This window comes from Poromitra crassiceps, assembly GCF_964638095.1.
Source record: "Poromitra crassiceps genome assembly, chromosome: 25".
Taxonomy (NCBI): Eukaryota; Metazoa; Chordata; class Actinopteri; order Beryciformes; family Melamphaidae; genus Poromitra; species Poromitra crassiceps.
Genome location: NC_139649.1, coordinates 16,761,000 through 16,782,916, shown reverse-complemented (window position 1 = coordinate 16,782,916; position 21,917 = coordinate 16,761,000). Strand labels below are relative to the sequence as shown.

Sequence of the window (21,917 nt, the reverse complement as noted above, 5' to 3'; positions counted from 1 at the left end):
GCTCCTCTACACCGTGCGCCCCCTGCTCTTATGAAACCTGCTTCAAATCCACTGGATCAATTCAAAAATGCACGTTGGTCAATCTGAGAGCAATAAGGCTGCCGTTTCTTACTTTTCCTGATGACATGATATTTAAGGAATATGATGTTTTCCCCCCAGCAGTGTCTGTAAACAAATCTCCATCGAATCGACAGTGTTTGTCTGTTATGTATGTGCTTATATACTCTTGCATGTTGTTCTCTTATATGCCATCAACCTGCCAGGGACTGCAGATGAAAACTAGCCTGTATGGCTAAACCTGCTCATGTTAATTAATGTGCATTGTCCCTTCTTAAATAAGCAACAAATAAACATGAAAGTTAAGCACATCTAAAAATTATTAAAGTTTTAGAATGAAACCCTTCATGTTGTGTGAATGTATTACGTTAAAAAAAGACACAATAACATCATACCAAATATTTACCAAATACCAAATTTCAAGAGAAGTTTTGTTCAGGCAATGCAAAAGGAAACGTCCAAAAGAAAAGATGGCCCAGGTCCTCGCATGACAATGGGCGATTTTGGAAAAAATAATCCCTGCATGAAATTATGAGAAATGCCCAGTCCCAAATGTCCCAGATGCAGGTTTGTGAAGCTAACAGACTGTAACAGCTAGAAGCTCCACACCGTTTTTAAGCTTAAAGGGTCAAACTCTGGCTGTGGAAGGCTGACCTGCTGACGAGGCTCATCACTTTATACAGAGGAGATTTACAAGCTCTCCTCCACCCGCTCCCTCTCCTCCCTTCACCCCATCTCTCCTCGCCCTGTTGTAGTTAAGTCTCTATGGGCTCTATTGTTGCATCGGCCTATAAACTGCGCTTCGTGCCAGGCGCAGCCCAGATTAGTGGGTGTGGACCAGCGCACTCGATATTTTGGTGTCGGCGCATCAGGTGGCCTTAAGCATTATAACCACGCCTTTTAAGCGCAAAATTATGCACAATCTGCTCATTGGGGAAGTGCAGTAAACAAATCACAAGCTTCACTTTTAAGCTCCAATTCCACAGAGCGATCCAGTCCGGCTTCAGAAAAGCCGAGGGCTCTGATCTCCCCCCCTCCCTTTTATCCCCTTTGTCTGTCTCCATATATAGGCTATTATTCCATATTATTATGCTTCTCAGTATTTAAGGCCGAAACGCCCATTCTGGCCTATTCTGGCACTGCGCCACGCCTGTTTGGCGTACAGCGCATTTCGTAGCCTAAAACCATGTTGCTATCTTCCCGAGGCAGGCGCAAGGCACGTTTTTTTGTGTTTAAGGCCAGTTGCTGCGCCTAAGGCCTGTGGGAAAATAGAGCTATGTATCTCCAGTCCATGTCAAATCTCAAGTCCCCAGTGTTCCAGTCCAAGTCAAATCTCAAGTCCCCAGTGTTCCAGTCCAAGTCAAATCTCAAGTCCCCAGTGTTCCAGTCCAAGTCAGATCTCAAGTCCCCAGTGTTCCAGTCCAAGTCAAATCTCAAGTCCCCAGTGTTCCAGTCCAAGTCAAATCTCAAGTCCCCAGTGTTCCAGTCCAAGTCAAATCTCAAGTCCCCAGTGTTCCAGTCCAAGTCAAATCTCAAGTCCCCAGTGTTCCAGTCCAAGTCAAATCTCAAGTCCCCAGTGTTCCAGTCCAAGTCAAATCTCAAGTCCCCAGTGTTCCAGTCCAAGTCAAATCTCAAGTCCCCAGTGTTCCAGTCCAAGTCAAATCTCAAGTGCCCAGTGTTCCAGTCCAAGTCAGATCTCAAGTCCCCAGTGTTCCAGTCCAAGTCAAATCTCAAGTCCCCAGTGTTCCAGTCCAAGTCAAATCTCAAGTCCCCAGTGTTCCAGTCCAAGTCAAATCTCAAGTCCCCAGTGTTCCAGTCCAAGTCAAATCTCAAGTCCCCAGTGTTCCAGTCCAAGTCAAATCTCAAGTGCCCAGTGTTCCAGTCCAAGTCAGATCTCAAGTCCCCAGTGTTCCAGTCCAAGTCAAATCTCAAGTCCCGAGTGTCCCAGTCCAAGTCAAATCTCAAGTCCCCCAGTGTTCCAGTCCAAGTCAAATCTCAAGTCCCCAGTGTTCCAGTCCAAGTCAAATCTCAAGTCCCGAGTGTTCCAGTCCAAGTCCCAGTCACCAAAGGAGAGCCTGAGTCGAGTCGCCATGACCTGAGTTAGTGAACATGAGCGTGGAGCTGCATGTAGGTGGAACACACGTGCCTGCCTGCCCTGTCACTGTATGCAATCAATATTTTATGCCAAATGATTAGTCTTTATCATTTAACAAGTCCGAGTCCCTGTCTCCAACTTCCCAGTCCCAATTCCTGAATGCTCGAGTCCAAGTCCAAGTCATCAGTGCTCAAGTCCAAATTGAGTCACGAGTCCTCGGACTCGACTACAACACTCCTCCCCTCACCTTCTCCTCCCCTCACCTTCTCCTCCCCTCTCCTTCTCCTCCCCTCTCCTTCTCCTCCCCTCACCTTCTCCTCCCCTCTCCTTATCCTCCCCTCTCCTTCTCCTCCCCTCACCTTCTCCTCCCCTCTCCTTATCCTCCCCTCACCTTCTCCTCCCCTCACCTTCTCCTCCCCTCTCCTTCTCCTCCCCTCTCCTTCTCCTCCCCTCACCTTCTCCTCCCCTCTCCTTATCCTCCCCTCTCCTTCTCCTCCCCTCACCTTCTCCTCCCCTCTCCTTATCCTCCCCTCTCCTTCTCCTCCCCTCACCTTCTCCTCCCCTCTCCTTATCCTCCCCTCTCCTTATCCTCCCCTCTCCTTATCCTCCCCTCACCTTCTCCTCCCCTCTCCTTCTCCTCCCCTCTCCTTCTCCTCCCCTCACCTTCTCCTCCCCTCTCCCTCTCCTCCCCTCTCCCTCTCCTCCCCTCTCCTTATCCTCCCCTCTCCTTCTCCTCCCCTCTCCTTCTCCTCCCCTCACCTTATCCTCCCCTCTCCTTCTCCTCCCCTCTCCTTCTCCTCCCCTCTCCTTCTCCTCCCCTCTCCTTCTCCTCCCCTCACCTTCTCCTCCCCTCTCCTTCTCCTCCCCTCACCTTCTCCTCCCCTCTCCTTCTCCTCCCCTCTCCTTCTCCTCCCCTCTCCTTCTCCTCCCCTCACCTTCTCCTCCCCTCACCTTCCCCTCCCCTCTCCTTCTCCTCCCCTCACCTTCTCCTCCCTTCACTCTTCTCCTCCCCTCTCCTTCTCCTCCCCTCTCCTTCTCCTCCCCTCTCCTTCTCCTCCCCTCACCTTCTCCTCCATTCACTCTTCTCCTCCCCTCACCTTCTCCTCCCCTCACCTTCTCCTCCCTTCACTCTTCTCCTCCCCTCTCCTTCTCCTCCCCTCACCTTCTCCTCCCCTCACCTTCTCCTCCCCTCACCTTCTCCTCCCCTCACCTTCTCCTCCCCTCACCTTCTCCTCTCCTCACCTTCTCCTCCCCTCACCTTCTCCTCCCTTCACTCTTCTCCTCCCCTCTCCTTCTCCTCCCCTCACCTTCTCCTCCCCTCACCTTCTCCTCCCTTCACTCTTCTCCTCCCCTCTCCTTCTCCTCCCCTCACCTTCTCCTCCCTTCACTCTTCTCCTCCCCTCTCCTTCTCCTCCCCTCACCTTCTCCTCCCCTCACCTTCTCCTCCCCTCACCTTCTCCTCCCTTCACTCTTCTCCTCCCCTCACCTTCTCCTCCCCTCACCTTCTCCTCCCCTCACCTTCTCCTCCCCTCACCTTCTCCTCCCCTCACCTTCTCCTCCCCTCACCTTCTCCTCTCCTCACCTTCTCCTCCCCTCACCTTCTCCTCCCTTCACTCTTCTCCTCCCCTCTCCTTCTCCTCCCCTCACCTTCTCCTCCCCTCTCCTTCTCCTCCCCTCACCTTCTCCTCCCTTCACTCTTCTCCTCCCCTCTCCTTCTCCTCCCCTCACCTTCTCCTCCCCTCTCCTTCTCCTCCCCTCACCTTCTCCTCCCCTCACCTTCTCCTCCCCTCACCTTCTCCTCCCCTCTCCTTCTCCTCCCCTCACCTTCTCCTCCCTTCACTCTTCTCCTCCCCTCTCCTTCTCCTCCCCTCACCTTCTCCTCCCCTCTCCTTCTCCTCCCCTCACCTTCTCCTCCCTTCACTCTTCTCCTCCCCTCTCCTTCTCCTCCCCTCACCTTCTCCTCCCCTCACCTTCTCCTCCCCTCACCTTCTCCTCCCTTCACTCTTCTTCTCCCCTCACCTTCTCCTCCCCTCACCTTCTCCTCCCCTCTCCTTCTCCTCCCCTCACCTTCTCCTCCCCTCACCTTCTCCTCCCCTCTCCTTCTCCTCCCCTCACCTTCTCCTCCCCTCACCTTCTCCTCCCCTCACCTTCTCCTCCCCTCACCTTCTCCTCCCCTCTCCTTCTCCTCCCCTCACCTTCTCCTCCCTTCACTCTTCTCCTCCCCTCTCCTTCTCCTCCCCTCTCCCTCTCCTCCCCTCACCCTCTCCTCCCCTCACCTTCTCCTCCCCTCACCTTCTCCTCCCCTCACCTTCTCCTCCCCTCTCCTTCTCCTCCCCTCACCTTCTCCTCCCCTCACCTTCTCCTCCCCTCTCCTTCTCCTCCCCTCACCTTCTCCTCCCCTCACCTTCTCCTCCCCTCACCTTCTCCTCCCCTCACCTTCTCCTCCCCTCTCCTTCTCCTCCCCTCACCTTCTCCTCCCTTCACTCTTCTCCTCCCCTCTCCTTCTCCTCCCCTCTCCCTCTCCTCCCCTCACCCTCTCCTCCCCTCACCTTCTCCTCCCTTCACTCTTCTCCTCCCCTCACCTTCTCCTCCCCTCACATTCTCCTCCCCTCACCTTCTCCTTCCTTCACTCTTCTCTCTCCCTCTATTTGTCTCTTTGTCGCATCTGGACTTGGTTCCTATAGCTGTTAAAGATGTCACATGCACACACACACACACGCATACACAGACACACACACACACACAGACACACACACACACACACACACACACACCCAGACACACACACACACACAGCTGAAACGGTTTGAAGTATTTAAGAGCGGGAAAGTTGAACCCAAGAAGTCAGGAGGTTGAAGCCATTATTATGTCCATTAGTGTAATTTGTGATGCTATGGTGACTGTAGGCTGTAGGTCATTGTGAGCATCTGGAGCTGCTTTACAGGCAAACACTCCACGAGAGTGAGATGAATTTGGTATTTCCCCCCACTGATATAATGTCTGAGACGTGGTTTCTCAATACAAAACTGTATTCATACGCTGTCAATCACTTTTCAGCTGCTTGCTTCAGTATGGCGAGATTTGGGGGAGTTCACCGCGATTTGATAGAGCTCACTGAGATTTTGGGAAGACTGGCTGGAGGTAGGCTACTAGGCTCGAGGCGTCTGGGAAGGGGGTGTGGCCCCGACCCCAGCTGCCCAGTCTGCACCATTGAGATATATAAATGGAGGAAGCGTGTCTATCTCCTCCCTGTATGGTCTATTGAAGCGAAAATCTTCTCAGATCAAAGAACCAGAGTCTGCGCAGTAGCTCTTTTGGGTTGAAACCTCAGTCTGAGCCCCCACCCCCCCTCTCTCTAAACTTTCTTATGTAGAGCTGCTGTTTGTAGATTTGCACACGTGCGTTGTGTAGTCAATCCTCTCTAGCTCTGTAAATATGGCACTTTAAGTTCTAATCATTTTTGTCTCGCCAAAAGTAACCATGTAGATTTCCACTATGAGGTCAGTTTATCAAAATGAATGCCTGTACGGAAATCTGTACACACACACACACGCACGCACGCACGCACATACACACACACACACACACACACACACACACACGCGCACACACACACACACACACACACACACACACACACACACACACACACACGCACACATGCACACAGCATGGATGGGGATGCACGCACGGGTCGGATTATGCACAAAACTGCACCGCTTAGTTCAACACATGGATGTGATTTTTTTCATATTCATCTAATCTTCCATCTTCTAAATCCATAGTAAACTGGAAATGTTCCAAAGTCAGACCCTCTTCCGGGTTCGGCATGGGACCATGGGACCATGATTTCATTCCCCATACATTTTTCCAACTGTTTCGTAAATTGCTTATAAAAATAGTTGTACTTTACTTGGTCAAACCAAATGATCAGGAGAGACCATGGAAGCTGTCTTGATCAGGAGAGACCATGGAAGCTGTCTTGCCATACCGAATGGACTCTCAATAGGATAATGGGCACTAATGCTCATTATTCCATGACAGTCAGGTGCAGGTCATGACACTCAGGTCCAGGTCATGACACTCAGGTCCTCTAGAAGCCTCAAATATGACAACAAATATAAATAATAATTAATATAATTAGTACTATTACACTAAAATGGGAATGTTTTTTCTTTGTTGTGAAAAATAGCTGGGGGTTTTTAGACACAAGTTTTGATTTTAATTTAATCTTTATTTCGAACATGTAAAACAAGTTTAAAACAAAAACAAAACAAAAGCAAAAGCAAAAAAAAAAAAATAATAATAATAATAATAATAATAATAATAATAATAATAATACAGTAAGCTCAATAGGCAAATTCTCAACACAAACGAAATATTACCTGTTGGAGAAGGAGTAGGTTAAGTTAAGTTAAGTTAAGTTATCCTTTATTTATCCCCTTGGGGAAATTCATCCTCTGCATTTTACCCATCCTCTACTAGGAACCTTCCTAGAACTAGGAGCAGTGGGCAGCCACAGTGCAGCGCCCGGGGACCAATTCCAGTTATTTTGCCAGTACCTTGGTCAGGGGCACTGACAGGAGTATTAACCCTAACATACATGTCTTTCTTGATGGTGGGAGGAAACCGGAGCACCCGGAGAAAACCCACACGGACACGGGGAGAACATGCAAACTCCACACAGAAAGCACCTGGGACGGACCGGGGTTCGAACCCGGGACCTTCTTGCTGTGAGGCAACAGTGTTAACCACTGAGCCACCGTTACCGCCTGACAGCGACGATAAAGAGCATGACGAGGATCTTCAGCAACACCAAATCACTTGTGGTCGTACAGATGTTGGAAATCACGTGTTCCAGATGTGCTAAGAAGCAGCAGCGCTGGTGCACGTGTGTCATTAGGGACATGTTGTGTTGTTTTAACACGTCACCCCAGACGCCACGTGTTTCTTGTTAATGTACACATTATGGTGCATTGTGGGTACTTTGGCTCAGACTACAGAGGCGGTGGCTGCTGTATGTCGCAGGGGAAACCCACCTGAAAACACAATTCCTCTTATTCCCACCATGCAGGGAGGGAGAGGAGGGGGAAGCCGCCTGTTGTGGCGCCGGAGGTAGAACGGGTCGTCCCCTAATCACTTTGGATAAAAGAGGTCGCTGGTTTGATTCCCGGCTCCTCCTCATGTCAAAGTGTCCTTGAGCAAGATACTGAACCCCAAATGGCCCCTGATGGCAGTGCCAGCACCCTGCGTGGTAGCTTGCCGCCCTCGGTGTGTGAATGGGTGAATCGGCACATTGTAAAGTGCTTTGGATAAAAGTGCTACATGTAGCTAAATGCAATTTATAGAACATAATGTCATGGTAAGTAACTAACTCATATCAGGAGAGAGACCATGCACTTATATAATATAACACTTTAATGTTTTGGCCAATAGACGGTTTTCACCAGGGCGCAACCCCATGCACAGCACTTCCTTTTTCTCAGCATTCGGCAAACTGCAGAAATATTCACTCGACATCGTTACTTTTGTTTTCGCTGCTCAGCTGTATAGACGGTTTTCACGGAATGGTCAGTCCTGCACTTGAATGTTTTTTTTTCTTTTATGTCCATAGCAAACACTGCAACAGAAAGTGAGCGGGGGTTCAATTTAGAATGTTTTTGTTGTCAAGTTAAAACCGTCTATAAGACAGAAGCCTGCAGAAGTCTTAATGGCCGAAACTTGACCTTAAAATATCATACAAATTTAGACAGTGCAGGATTATAGACACACACACACACACATTATATATATATATATATATATATATATATATATATATATATATATATATATATATATATATATATATATATATATATATATATATACATATACATATACATACATACAACTTAATACATGTGGGGGGAAAGACTGCCTATAGGGTGAGACAACGTCATGCTTTAAATGTACTTGCAAAAGTTGCAATTTAAAGATCTTTTTGGAAAATGTCTTGGAAAAAAGGCAGATCACTCTGCCAGTATCAAGGTTATACGTACGACATGTAATCAAAGAAGATTATGTTTGATTGGCAATGTGTAACTCTCAGTGTGTTCATTCTCTTATCTACTCAAATATTTACATCTGATTTTAAGACTTGGCACAAAATTGATAATTTGATAGTTGATAAATTGATAATCGGTAGTATAGATTTATGTAGATGAACAAGTCACTCCCAATGGCGGAACATACAAAATATTTGGGTAATGTGAGAAATCCATGTTACAAATGTCTAAAGCCTTAAAAAATGCATTTGATTTGAAAAAACTCATTTGGTATCTTGAGCGCTTTTCTTACAAACTAGTGTTTGTTTTTGATATTGTAGCCGAACACTTGTGGGTTTCTATACTGAACAGCACTTTCCATCAACCTCTTCTCCCTGATCTTTTTCCACATTTGATTGTTTAATTCTCTCTAACTCTACCTCGACTCACAAGTCAGAAGTAGTCTGTGATCTGTCAGGAAGGAGAGAGGTGATAACGTTACAGTCGTTCAATTTGCTCTCACTCCTCCAACATGGTGGCACGCATGTTCAAGTGCATTTCTAACCTCTGCTGCAATACATGTGATTTCAGTTTTAGGGTGGAAGTTCCCTTTAAACTCCAACATGTTTCCCTGAAGCCCCGGTGGAGCGTGTTCCACCTGGTGCTTGTTAAAGACCCAGCACAATCCCATGCCAGGTCAAAGGTCAGTGTTTTACGCTACCTAAACCTGCCGTTCCCCTAAAAGTCCCTTAAGCCTGCAGATCCATAGCATGTGTGTCAGGAAGCGCTTTACAAACAATGGGACCCGAAAGTGAGGTTCCAAAACTCATGAGAACGGTTCTGTTCTCCTCTGTTCTACTCTGTTCTACTCTGATCTACTCTGTTCTACTCTGATCTCCTCTGTTCTACTCTGTTCTACTCTGTTCTACTCTGATCTCCTCTGTTCTACTCTGATCTACTCTGTTCTACTCTGATCTCCTCTGTTCTACTCTGATCTACTCTGTTCTACTCTGTTCTACTCTGATCTCTACTCTGGTGTCATCTTTTCTACTTTACTCTGCTCTACTTCTGACCTACTCCTACTGCTGTGAGTGTCATCTAATTATTAATACGTTTTATTAGCTGATGTGACAATGGTAGTGAAAGAAAAATAATACAGTATTATGTACTGGTTGATTATATTGTGTGTATTGATTATATTATGCTATTACTTATTATAGAATAAGGGCATTGAGGTAAAAGGCCATTTTATAATAATAATAATTATTATTATTATTATTATTATTATTATTATTATTATTATTATTATTATTTATCTGTGGCCAGCATAGCTGTTTGGCCCGGCGGCACGGAAATGAGAGGCACGGAATCCTGACGAGGAAAACTCTGTGCGGTTTCTGCTCGTGGAAGTGAGCGGGAGTCTTGAAAACTCCACTTTGTCCGCCCAGCCGCGTCCACGTAGTTACAAAATTCGGGGTGTGCACAGCCGGGCGAAAACCGTCCGCAGAGGAGCGTGTCGGCTGATTTGACGTCACTTTCCCGCACGGACACTCACGGTCCTCGCCGATGCAGGAAGCATCATTCCAGCTGAAGTCACTCTGTTGGTCGGTCGGTCGGTCCACAAAGAAATGTTGGTCTACAAACTGTCACGATACACGATACTGAGTGACATCATTAGAGAGCAGGGGCATCCCAAATGGTAGCTGGCTGTCGGCACTGATGATGTCACAATGTATATGACCTCATTAGCATATTGTGGAGGGCTGTGTGTGAAAGTGACATCATCAGTGTCTATGACCTCGTCATCATCAGTGCTTAGCATAGGGCCTGACATCATCACTGATGACAATCACTGACGACTTGACATCACAATTGCTTGATGTAAGTGATTTATGACGGACAGCCAGATGTACTATTGTGTGAGAACCAAGCCAAGTGTCAAACTAATGCAAGTGCACCGTCCATCTGCCCCTTCACCTCATCAGCAGATGATCGGGACGGCAGAGGAGTTCTACCAGTCTCTAGGAATTCCTTATTGCATCGTCAACATTGTCTCTGGGGCCCTAAATGATGCAGCCAGTAAGAAGCTGGACCTGGAGGCCTGGTTCCCTGGCTCCGGTGCCTTCAGAGAGCTGGTCTGCTGCTCCAACTGCACCGACTGGCCAGACGCCTCCGCATCCGCTACGGACAGACCAAGAAGATAATGGGCAAGGCAGACTTTGTGCACATGCTGAACGCGACCATGTGCGCCACCACACGCGTGATGTGCGCCATCCTGGAGAACTACCAGACGGAAGAAGGCATCCTCATTCCAGATAAGCTGAAGGGCTTCATGCCCCCTGGTCTGACGGAGATGGTCAACTTTGTGAAGCCTACCCCCATTGACCAGAAGCTTTCCAAGAAAGCCAAGAAGCAGCAGGAAGGAGGGGGGAAGAAGAAGAAGGAGCAGGGGGGACGAGACCAGGGCCTGCGGGGCGCAATGGAGAACATGTCCGTCAATGACTCTACACATTGAGTGCCAAGGACGTCTGTGGAAGTCCTAAAAAAAAGTAACGAGAAGTGCCAGGGACGTCTGTGGACGTCCCAATATCATAATTCATATTATTCCATAATTCTGCTGTTTAAGGTCGTACCCAGCCAGTGAGCATGAATCCCTTCAAGGGATCACACGGCGCCAGCTTAAAAATCTACACGGCAGCTGCGCCACCTTAAAACCTTGGCGCTCAGATCCTTTCCTTTCATCTTCCCACAACAGCCTTCCCCCCTTGAGAGTAGTAGTAGCAGAGCGTAGCAGAGCAGAGATTTAGAGATTTAGTAGCATTTAGTAGAATTTAGTAGCATAGCGAGTATTTAGCATAGCGATTAGTAGATTAGTTTGTGAGATTGTGTAGTGAGTGGATTCGAGTGCTTGGTGTGAGGTGAGTGGGTGGGTTGTGTGTGTGTGAGTGTGTGTGCTAGCGAGTGTGCCTGTGTTAGCGTTTTATTAGCTTTAGCATTTAGCGTTAGGTAGGATCTGTGGTGTAAAAAAAATCAAATAAAAAAATAAGTGTCTGTGTGTCTCTGTCTGTCTGTCTGTGTGTCACTGTTTTGTTAGCGAGTGTGCCTGTGTTAGCGTTATTAGCTTTAGCATTTAGCGTTAGGTCAGGTAGGATCTGTGGTGTAAAAAAAAAAAAAAAAAAAAAAAAAAAGTGTCTGTGTGTCTCTGTCTGTCTGTCTGTGTGTCACTGTTTTGTTAGACTAGCGTTAGTGTTAGACTAGCGTTAGTGTTAGACTAGCGTTAGTTAGTTTAGCTGGCATGCCAAAGGCCAAGGCTAAGAATTAATTCTGTGACCTTTGTTTACATAAAAGTGTGTTTATCTTGAAAAGTAAAAAAGACAGCAGAAAACCCTTGAAAGTGCTCTTCTTTCAGAGGCTGTCATTTCATAATGGAACTGTCTAGAAACAAAATTTCTTCTTTGAAAGAAGCAGGAGTGTCCAATGTTTCATTAGAGTCCAGCCCTGTCCATATAGCCCTAATAGAAAAAATTCTATAGCTGTTTTCAACTGAATGGAAGTGAATCTGGCACAGGCTCCAGACAATTTTACTGAAGCGCTGTGGCACTCAATGTGTTAAGGCTCCCGTGCCCTATTGGGGCACTGCAGTGTCACATCACCTCCCTCTCAGAGAGAAATGGAATATATGAAATATATATATATTTCATAATATGAAATATATATATATATATTTCATAATATGAAATATGTATATATATCATAATATGAAATATATATATATATATATATATATATATATATATATATCATAATATGAAATATATATATATATTTCATAATATGAAATATATATATATATATCATGAAATATATTGCCCAGAGCAACAGCATGGTTCTTTAACGTGTTTTCTTTCTTTCTTTCTTTCTTTCTTTCTTTCTTTCTTTCTTTCTTTCTTTCTTTCTTTAATATAATGGAGTTATAGACTGGGACATGGATGGCAAAAAAGGCCATATCCTTTAAAGCCTATAGTTACTCATTGCGCAGCTTGCGAGCATTTTGCGGCTGGAGAAGCTTTAGTTGGCGGCTTGCAGCCGATATACACAATTCACTGTCGAAGCACGGACCTCCTCTCCCCCCACTCTAATCCTCTCCCCTCTCTCTCCTCATCCTCCAGCTCACAGAGAGACATGGGAGGACTGTCGGAGCTGTCTTGAGTGTTCCCGTGACAACGGCTGCGTGCGTTGTCCCGAGCGACTCTTCCTGTCCCTGCAGAGGGAGGGGATGTCCCACCACGGCACCTGCCTGCACGCCTGCCCCGCCGGACACTATGGACAGAGAGGGAAGGACATCAACCGCTGCATGAGTACGTCTGCCAAATACTGTGCTCCTGTTTGTCTGAGCTGTATGAGTACGTCTGCCAAATACTGTGCTCCTCTTTGTCTGAGCTGCATGAGTACATCTGCCAAATACTGTGCTCCTGTATGTCTGAGCTGCATGAGTACATCTGCCAAATACTGTGCTCCTGTTTGTCTGAGCTGTATGAGTACGTCTGCCAAATACTGTGCTCCTGTTTGTCTGAGCTGTATGAGTAGGCCTGCGTCTGCCAAATACTGTGCTCCTGTTTGTCTGAGCTGTATGAGTACGTCTGCCACATACTGTGCTCCTGTTTGTCTGAGCTGTATGAGTACATCTGCCAAATACTGTGCTTATGTTTGTCTGAGCTGTATGAGTGTGTAGCGATCCTGAGAGAGTGGGTGGATAAAGCCAGCACGTTGATCCTTGGCCATGGTTAACATGTAGTGCTTGTAATCCAGAGATTGCAGGTTCAAAACCAGCCTCGCCTGTGCCGTTAATATCTATATAGATCTATATAGATCTATATATAGATATAGATATAGATATATAGATATATAGATATAGATATATACTGTATATATAGATATAGATATATATATATAGATATCTATATATATCTATATATAATATACATGTGATGATTGTTTTCTCCTGAATCACCTGAGCAGCTCCAGAAAGAGCAGGTTGTAATGATTGTCCCTCTGTCTTCAGAGTGTCGCTCACTGGACTGTGAGCACTGCTTCAGCCGGGACTTCTGCACTAAGTGTAAGCCGGGCTTCCAGCTGTACAAAGGCAAGTGCCTGAGCCGCTGCCCAGAGGGAACCTTCAACCACCAGACAGACTGCCTGGGTAAGAGACTGCCCAACCCCTCATAGCCTTGAGCAGTTAGGGTACGTAGCAGCTAGGAAATTAACTTTTTATTTTTTTGCAGGTGCTTTTTTTTCTCCCTTGTGAAATATGTTTCGGGGGCATTTTGGATCATTTCAGTTTTCTTTTATCAAATGTTGGGAAATACGTTACTTCTTCTATGTTGAATGACAGACCAATATTCAATAACTCATGTGATTCTGATTCTGATTTATCAACACAGTACATAAAATAAACACAACCAAGCATCAGATAGGTCGGACCACCGTGTTTACCTAGGGTATATATCTTTAACGTTACAATTACGGCTGAAAATGACAACAGAAATAAACAATAAACACGTTTGTGATATCTCCGCAATTCAAATCAATCGGTAGGTGCCCGAAAGAAAGTGACTTTTGTTGTTAACGCAATGTCACAGTGAGTCGCTCTATTGGCGTTTCAATTCACTGTCCATTCTGACCTGAGTGACCTGACAGTGTGCTGACCTGAGTGACCTGACAGTGTGCTGACCTGAGTGACCTGACAGTGTGCTGACCTGAGTGACCTGACAGTGTGCTGACCTGAGTGACCTGACAGTGTGCTGACCTGACAGTGTGCTGACCTGAGTGACCTGAGGGTGTGCTGACCTGAGTGACCTGACAGTGTGCTGACCTGACAGTGTGTTGACCTGAGTGACCTGAGTGACCTGACAGTGTGCTGACCTGAGTGACCTGAGTGACCTGACAGTGTGCTGACCTGACAGTGTGCTGACCTGAGTGACCTGACAGTGTGCTGACCTGACAGTGTGCTGACCTGAGTGACCTGACAGTGTGCTGACCTGAGTGACCTGACAGTGTGCTGACCTGAGTGACCTGACAGTGTGCTGACCTGACAGTGTGCTGACCTGAGTGACCTGACAGTGTGCTGACCTGATGCTCTGCTGAATGCATGAGTGAAGCTAATATGAGGCCTTTAATGAACACCAGGCCTTTCCTGCAAAGCGCTTTCTTTCATCTGACAGCGATGCTTCTCTCCGTTTCTGTGGCCACATTACATGCAGTATTTCACCTCTCCGTGTCAGTGGTACAGTATCTCTTTGGTTCTGGTGCCAATGTTCTCCTTTGATAAACGATTTTTCATTTTTAACCTTTTATCATTAGAATATAACTTGTTTCAATAACCAACCATGCAACAAGGAAAAGGCATCTTGAATTTGAACAGGCAGACCATTAAAAAAAATCAAGACATGCACTTGGATCTTGTTCAAACACTTTTTCTTTTTACAGACAATACTGAAATAGGCTGATAAAAACAAACAAACAGAATGCTCCCTTTGACTGCACCATCGAGTGCCAAAGTCACACCCTCTTCGGTGTTAGGCATACAAACCAAGGAATTCCATCCGCCATTCTGTTCTTCCATAGACAATTGGTAGAATGCTTATAAAAAGAGTTTGACATGGGCAGACCAAGCCATTCAGCTATACTTCCAATCAGGAGACACCAGAACATTTGGACGGGAAAAAAAATATTCCAGAAGATTTTCCAAGTTGGTCTAGGTCCTGAACGCAACATGCAAGATACCTGCTGAATAAGTGTCCAAATGTTCATGTCATTCTGGCCAATACTCCACTTCTGTTTTCAGTCTGGATTAAGGAATATCTTTCAATAGGCTACATTGAAGTAGAAATTTAAATAATTAACTCATTGGTTTTGGATTTATTTAGCTTCAAGAGTGCATTTTTGTTTGTGTGACCCTCAACACAGGCTTTGAGAATCCCGGGCCACTTACTGATCCTTATGCTTAAATTAACCCACTCATATTCTGGTTTATTTCAAGAAAAACATTTTGGCTAGCGGAAATTCTAATTGGCTGGTAACTTTAAAATCTAGCAGCCATATTGGCAGGTGGTCAAAAAAGTTAATTTCAAGCCCTGAGAGCAGGTGGTGACATAGGAGTGAGAAAAGGATAAAATATTGGTGGTTAAGACTGAATAATGACATCACAAATTTTTTGCGCTGGTGCCGTTCGGCCCTCAGCAAAACCTGGTACCGAGGACATTTTTTGTGGCCCTCTCTATCATCAAAGTTGTCCATCCATGGGTTACGGCATGACAATATTTGTTCGGCCCCCAGCAACAATCTGGGTTTCTCATGTGGCCCCCCATGAAAAATAGTTGCCCACCCCAGGTCTAGGTGAAATGTCTGATTCTTAATATAGCTGAATCGCTTGGTTTGACCAAGTAAAACTATTTTTTATAAGCATTTTACAAAATGTAAGACAGATGAAATCCCATGGTTTCTATGCCTGTGTGATTTAGGATTTAGGATTTCCCCCTGACTGTTCCACCTCTCTGCTTCTGTGATGTAAGCACTGATCCACAGCACTTCACATCTCTTTCTCAACTGTATCTTCTCTGTGACAGAGCCAAGCTTTACATCAAGGGCTTGAAGCAGATGTTTGATTATTTCATCTTCATATATCTTTGTGCACAATCCCTCCCTTTCTAAGTAAGTGAGATATATTGTCCAAGTCGTTCGTCAATTTGTGTTGTTTGGGGTCTCCAGATTCCCCCTCTGCTTTCCACCTGCACCATCTGTAGGTATATGATTCTTGGCATCATAGAGACACTGCCTGAAATAGGCCACGCCCATCACGGGGAAAGCTCTCCGTTCACTTCCACACACCAGCGTCATTTTCCTTGAATTAAACATAGCTAAAAGCTGTAGTGTGGTGGGGCTGCGCAGACAACAAATGTAAAAAATCGCCAGTTAAAGTTTTGTTGTACTTTCCGAGCAAAACAAGGAAGCCATTGAGAATTGGCAAGAAGAAAAATGTGGATCTAGCTGTCAAGGAAGTAAGTTGGAGTGTTCAACGTCTGTATATACAATCTTTGTGTGCAACACGCGACCATGCACGTGACATAGGAGAACGCCAGGATTGGAGGGGGGGTTTCTATTTCCCCCCGCTTTTGGGCGTGGTTTCTGAATGATGACGCGCTCCGCAGTGTCTCTATCGTCACATCTGGATTTCATGGTCATGTTAGGTTTCATGTCTAACTCTTGGTACACACACAGCAAGCAAGTGCTGGAACCCCCTTCGTTCTCTACAACCCCAGAAATGTCCAATCTTGATCATGGTTGCTGTATTTCCTTTGTTGACAGCATGGAAAGACTTGCTGCGGCTCAATCGATAGACAGTGGTGGAAAAAGTACTCAAATCCTTCACTTATGTAGATGTTGCAATATGGAAAAAATAATAATACTTGAAAGTAACTTTTGTTCTGCATTCAGCAAATAACTGTTGTGGAGGGATAACAACAAGATTTCCCTCTTCGGTATAGTGGAGGAAAAGTCTCACAGAAGTCTCACAGAATGGGAATACTCAAGTTAGGTAGCCCAGATCCTCAGAACTGTAGCCTATTTAACTTTTAGATCACGTCACCTATAACAATATATATGCAACAACAACAAAAGCCCAAAAAAGCAATTTATTTTGATTTCTATACAAGAAAAATCTATATAAAAATGTGTTTTCTTCCAGTAAAAGAAATATGCAGTTTATTTGTTTATTAAAATGATGATTAGCCGCCTAGATGGAAGTCTTCCTGGGGTCCAAGACAAAATACACATTACATGACACGCAATAATTAAAATAGAAAAACACAAAGGAAAAGAACAGAAGAAAGAATAAAAAGCAAAATGTTAAGACAGACTATTCATAGCTTTCAAGGGGCGTTACGTGCTGCCGGGAACGCCCACCTGGCGGTCAAAAAACTTGTTCATTCCACTGCCGCCGAGTCACTAGTTTCTCACGCTGTTTGTTCAGCCAAAATGCCGGATACCTGTTGTGCTATCGGTTGCACTAACCGACGAGGAGACACGCCTGGCTTGTGCTTTTACAGAATGCCGTCGGAGAAAACTCAGAAAGGAGGAGGTTGTGGATTTGTGCGATTAGACGTGGTTCAGTCGCTGGGGAGGGCAAATGGCTACCATCAAAGTACACACGTCTTTGCGGCCAACATTTCATCAAAGGTAAGCTCTAGTAACGTTAACGGGGTATTTTAATCATTATTGTAACGTTACTTGAGCTTACCTTTGATGAAATGTTGGTTGCAAAGACGTGTGTACAAACGGCTGAACAAACAGCATGAGAAACTAGTCGACGCGGCTGGCAGCGAATGAACAAGTTTTTTTTTTGACCGCCAGGTGGGCGTTCCCGGCAGCACGTAACGCCCCTTGAAAGCTATGAATAGCATGGTCAGCTAGCCCTCTAGCATGGTCAGCTAGCCCTCTAGCTGGCCAATAGTCCAAATATGGTCCGTACAACTATGCTTTAGAAAATAAACATAGAAGGAAAAGTGATGTGACAAACATCATTGTGTGTGTGTGTGTGTGTGTGTGTGTGTGTGTGTGTGTGTGTGTGTGTGTGTGTGTGTGTGTGTGTGTGTGTGTGTGTAGGTGTGTGTGCGTGTGCGTGTGCGTGTGCGTGTGCGTGCGCGTGCGTGTGTGTGTATGTGCTCCTAACCCTAACCCTATGTCAGCTATGATAGACCTAGGGGAGCACCCCAGGACCAGCCTAGCTGCCTTGTTTTGTGCTACTTGTAACTTCCCTAGTAGACCTTTAGACACAGATGACCCAACGTCTTGGGAACTTAAGTGGAGGGTGCTGTGGAGATGATGCTCCAACCAAAAAATACCACTGACTCGCAAATCAAAATATATGTAACATTGGGTACTGGCTCATGGAAATAGATTTACATAATAAACGTGCAACAGACGCTGTCATTTACTCGCAAATCAACAGTAGGCTACATACATACACACACACACACACACACACACACACACACACACACACACACACACACACACACACACACACACACAGGTCAACAGCAGCTGGGCACTGGCTCATAAAACGACCAGGTTTACTTGATATAAAACAACGTCCAGACAGCGACCACCGACTATACTCTTAAAGCAGCTGATCTAACCGTGCGCCTTTACGCACAGCCACCGCCACGTTCACATAATATCTTGATAAGAGCATCAACCACTGACATAGAATTCACAAGCAAAGCAAGGTCATCTGATCACCAAACTAACAGTTGACTGACTCTGCCAGGCGAGCGCAGAACTGATACATTATGTGGTTTGTTTACATGGCGTCACCGCAGCGGTGACTGTGTAACCATGCGTAGGCCTCATGTGCATTTATACATAGGCTACTGCACGGCGGCAGTGAATGAAAAATGTGTCTTACCTTATGCTGATAGATAGTAGGCCTACTACTCCAAAACGTGTTCTTCCGCTCGGGACACACTGATGAAAGTTTTCGTCATGTCTGGAATGTCCAACTTTTCCACTATGGTTCGAAATAGCACTCTGAGCGCACAGAGTGCACACTGGACCGTTCGTGAAGGGGGCGCCATTGTTTAATGTACCCTACCTTCAAATCAGAAATTCTCATTTGCTGCTTTTTTGACGACGCCACCATCTTTGTGCTGAGTAGAGTGTGTGCTGTGCTCAACGGTGCTGTCATTGTGCGCGCTTGAATGCTGCCGCCTTGGTTTTCGGCAGGAAGTGTTGTGTTGCGTGTGGTCTCGCGTGACGGGACGGGGCGTAAAATAGGATTGAAATGATTATTTCTTTAAACTTAAGACCCATTGTTAGCCACTTACTAAAGTCAAAATATTGTTAGAATATGAACATAACCAACAAAAATTAAATGAAACTTTTTTAAACTATTTTATTTTTATTTGTAAACATGCAATACTTGCAGCATCCACTGGAGAGATGCTGCAATATATATACATATATATATATATATATATACTGTATATATATATATATATACCGTATATATGTTCCTGCTAGCCCAACTTTCAGCAGCTGGCAGGTTTTATTATCACACCCAGGTGAGAAGCGGTGCAGGTCGGGTCCTTGACATCATCAGTGGGTATGACTGTGACATCATCAGCCTATGAGTGTCTGTCATAAATCACTGATGACAACACAATTGCTTAAGTGACATCACTGAGGACATTATATTATGACATCACTGATGATGTCACAATGTCTATGACATCATCAGTGGGACATCGTCAGTGTGTATACATCATCAGCCAGCACTGGTCCACTCGATTGTGGGACATGACATCATCAGTTGCATCAATCAATGATTCTGGGGCATGACATCATCAATATGAATCAGGAAATTTGCATGGATTGTATTTGCTTACTAACATGACATCAGTCACCACTGGCCACCACTCGACGATGATGACTCTGGCCACCAATCCGCCTTTTGCACAGCAGCCATTTTGTGTCTAAAAGGCAGGAAGTAAAACAGGTGCATTAATGAGGGCAGGGCCCGAGCACTGAAACACCTAAATGAATTGGAAGTTGGAAACCCTCATTAATGCTGTGCTTGCACTTCCTGCCTTGTAGACACAAAAAGGTTTATTAATTCCAGGGGGGGGGGTACCTTAGATTTAGGGTTGGACAGTTCCTTTATTCATCCCCGGGAAGAAATGTTTTGATTAGAAAATGAAAAGAGGCAGACACAGAACCAGGGAGGTCCAATGAGAAAGTTACACACGCATGCACGCACGCACGCACAAACAAACAAACAAACACACATGTGTGCCTCAGAATGGAAGGATTTTTGACATCACTGATGTCACAATGTCTATGACATCACTGATGTCATAAAGTGATGATGTCACCACAAATCCTTCCCAGCTGAGGCTATAAGTAGGAGACAGACAAATAAGTAAATCACAGGTATACTTTAGATTAGATATAAGGTATTCTCCAGCTTTGTCGAATAAAATCAACGAAGGTTCAATGTTGTCAGTCCTTAATGAACTGCATCTGGAGGGGTCACTGTGTGACGCATTGATCAGAGTGGATGATGTGGAATTCAACGCCCACAAGGCCGTCCTCTGCACTTGTAGCCAATACTTCCACGCGCTCTTCACCCATGGCTTGACGTCCCAGGACAACATCTACGACATCGCTGGCCCCGTGTCGGCAGACATTATGCGTCTCCTCATAGCGTACGCCTACACCCGCTCTGTCCCGGTGACCGAGGGCAACGTGGAGGAGCTGTTGATAGCAGCGGACCACCTCGGCGTCATGGGGGTCGTCCGCTGCTGCTGCAAGTTCCTGGAGGTGCGGCTCTGCCCGGAGAACTGTATCGGCATCTTTCAATTTGTAGACTTCTACTACTACCCGGACCTGAGGCGCAAGGCTTTTCTCTTCATCCTGGAGCACTTTGAGCAGATCGTCGTGGCCTCCGAAGAGTTCCTGGAACTCTCTTTGGAGCAGCTGATGGACATCCTGGGGCGGGACGATCTGAACGTAAGGCAGGAGAGCACGGCGGTCGAGGCCGTGCTCCGCTGGATAGCCCACTCACCCGAGGAGCATGAAGGTCACATCTCCGTGCTGCTGCCCAAGATCCGCCTGGCCTTGATGACCACTGAGGTGAAGAACAACAGTGTGGTCAAGGACAACGGCGAGTGTGAGGCGGTCATCATCGACGCCGAGAGGGCAATGGATGATGTAACCACCAACAGACCCTCCAACCCTCTGACTCTCCCACGCCAGCCTCATGACATCCTGTTGGCCATCGGAGGCTGGACTTACGGCAACGTAACAAATCGCATTGAGGTATACGATCCCCGTGCCGACCTCTGGGTCAATGTACCAAACGTTGAACTTGAGCCTCCCAGGGCTTACCATGGCGCCACTTTCCTAAATGGTGTTGTCTACTGTGTTGGCGGCTACAACAGCATCTGGCACAGTCTCAGCAGCGTGCGCAAGTTCCACCTCTGTACCCGTACTTGGCACGAAGTGGCACCCATGCATAATCGCCGGGGCTATGTCAGCGTGGCAGTACTGAATGGCAGTATCTATGCCATGGGAGGCTTCAACGGAAACTTTTACCTCAACAGTGTTGAGCGCTATGACCCTGAGACCGACAAGTGGACTCTGCTCCCGCCCATGAATGAGCAGAGGAGCCATGCCAGCGCCACAGGACTCAATGGCAAGGTGTACATCTGTGGTGGTTATGATGGCTACAGGAACCTGAACACAGCTGAGTGCTACGACCCAGACACCAACCAGTGGACCAAGATCGCCAACATGAGCAGCAGGCGCAGTGATTTTGGCGTCATCGCCTACAGACAGCGCGTCTACGCAGTGGGCGGCTACGACGACCGCCTGTGCAGTGCCGAGGCCTACGAGCCGCTAACCAACACGTGGAGCGCTGTGCCCAACATGCTGAATCCACGCACCTGCTTTGGCATTGAGGTGATGGACGACCAGCTGTTCGTGTGCGGAGGCCTCTCCAGCTCCAAGGTGGAGCGCTACGACGAGAGCACCAACGAGTGGCACAAGGCCTGCAGTATTAAGATGCCACGCAGCGGGCTCAGCTGCTGTGTGGCACATGGACTGTCCAACATGGCCGAGTACGCCGCGCCTCCCCACACCCCAGAGATGGGGACTTGAGACTTGAGATTTGGACTTGAGTC

The 21,917-nt window shown here is 46.5% G+C and overlaps 1 protein-coding gene and 1 pseudogene across 2 annotated transcripts in view; both read left to right on the top strand.

Moving 5' to 3' along the window:
- The window catches only part of rspo4 (R-spondin 4), a gene marked incomplete at both ends in the record, with an annotated part of 59,943 nt that overhangs the window by 5,195 nt on the left and 32,831 nt on the right, over nucleotides 1-21,917 (top strand). The window contains 2 exons of the mRNA XM_083660608.1: nucleotides 12,348-12,536; nucleotides 13,241-13,378. Coding sequence (XP_083516734.1) covers nucleotides 12,348-12,536; nucleotides 13,241-13,378 — 327 coding nt within the window. The remainder of the gene's footprint in view (nucleotides 1-12,347; nucleotides 12,537-13,240; nucleotides 13,379-21,917) is intronic.
- Nucleotides 20,230-21,894, top strand: LOC310798408 (kelch-like protein 10 pseudogene; annotated as a pseudogene). The gene has a single exon. The product of its transcript is annotated as a kelch-like protein 10 pseudogene (transcript).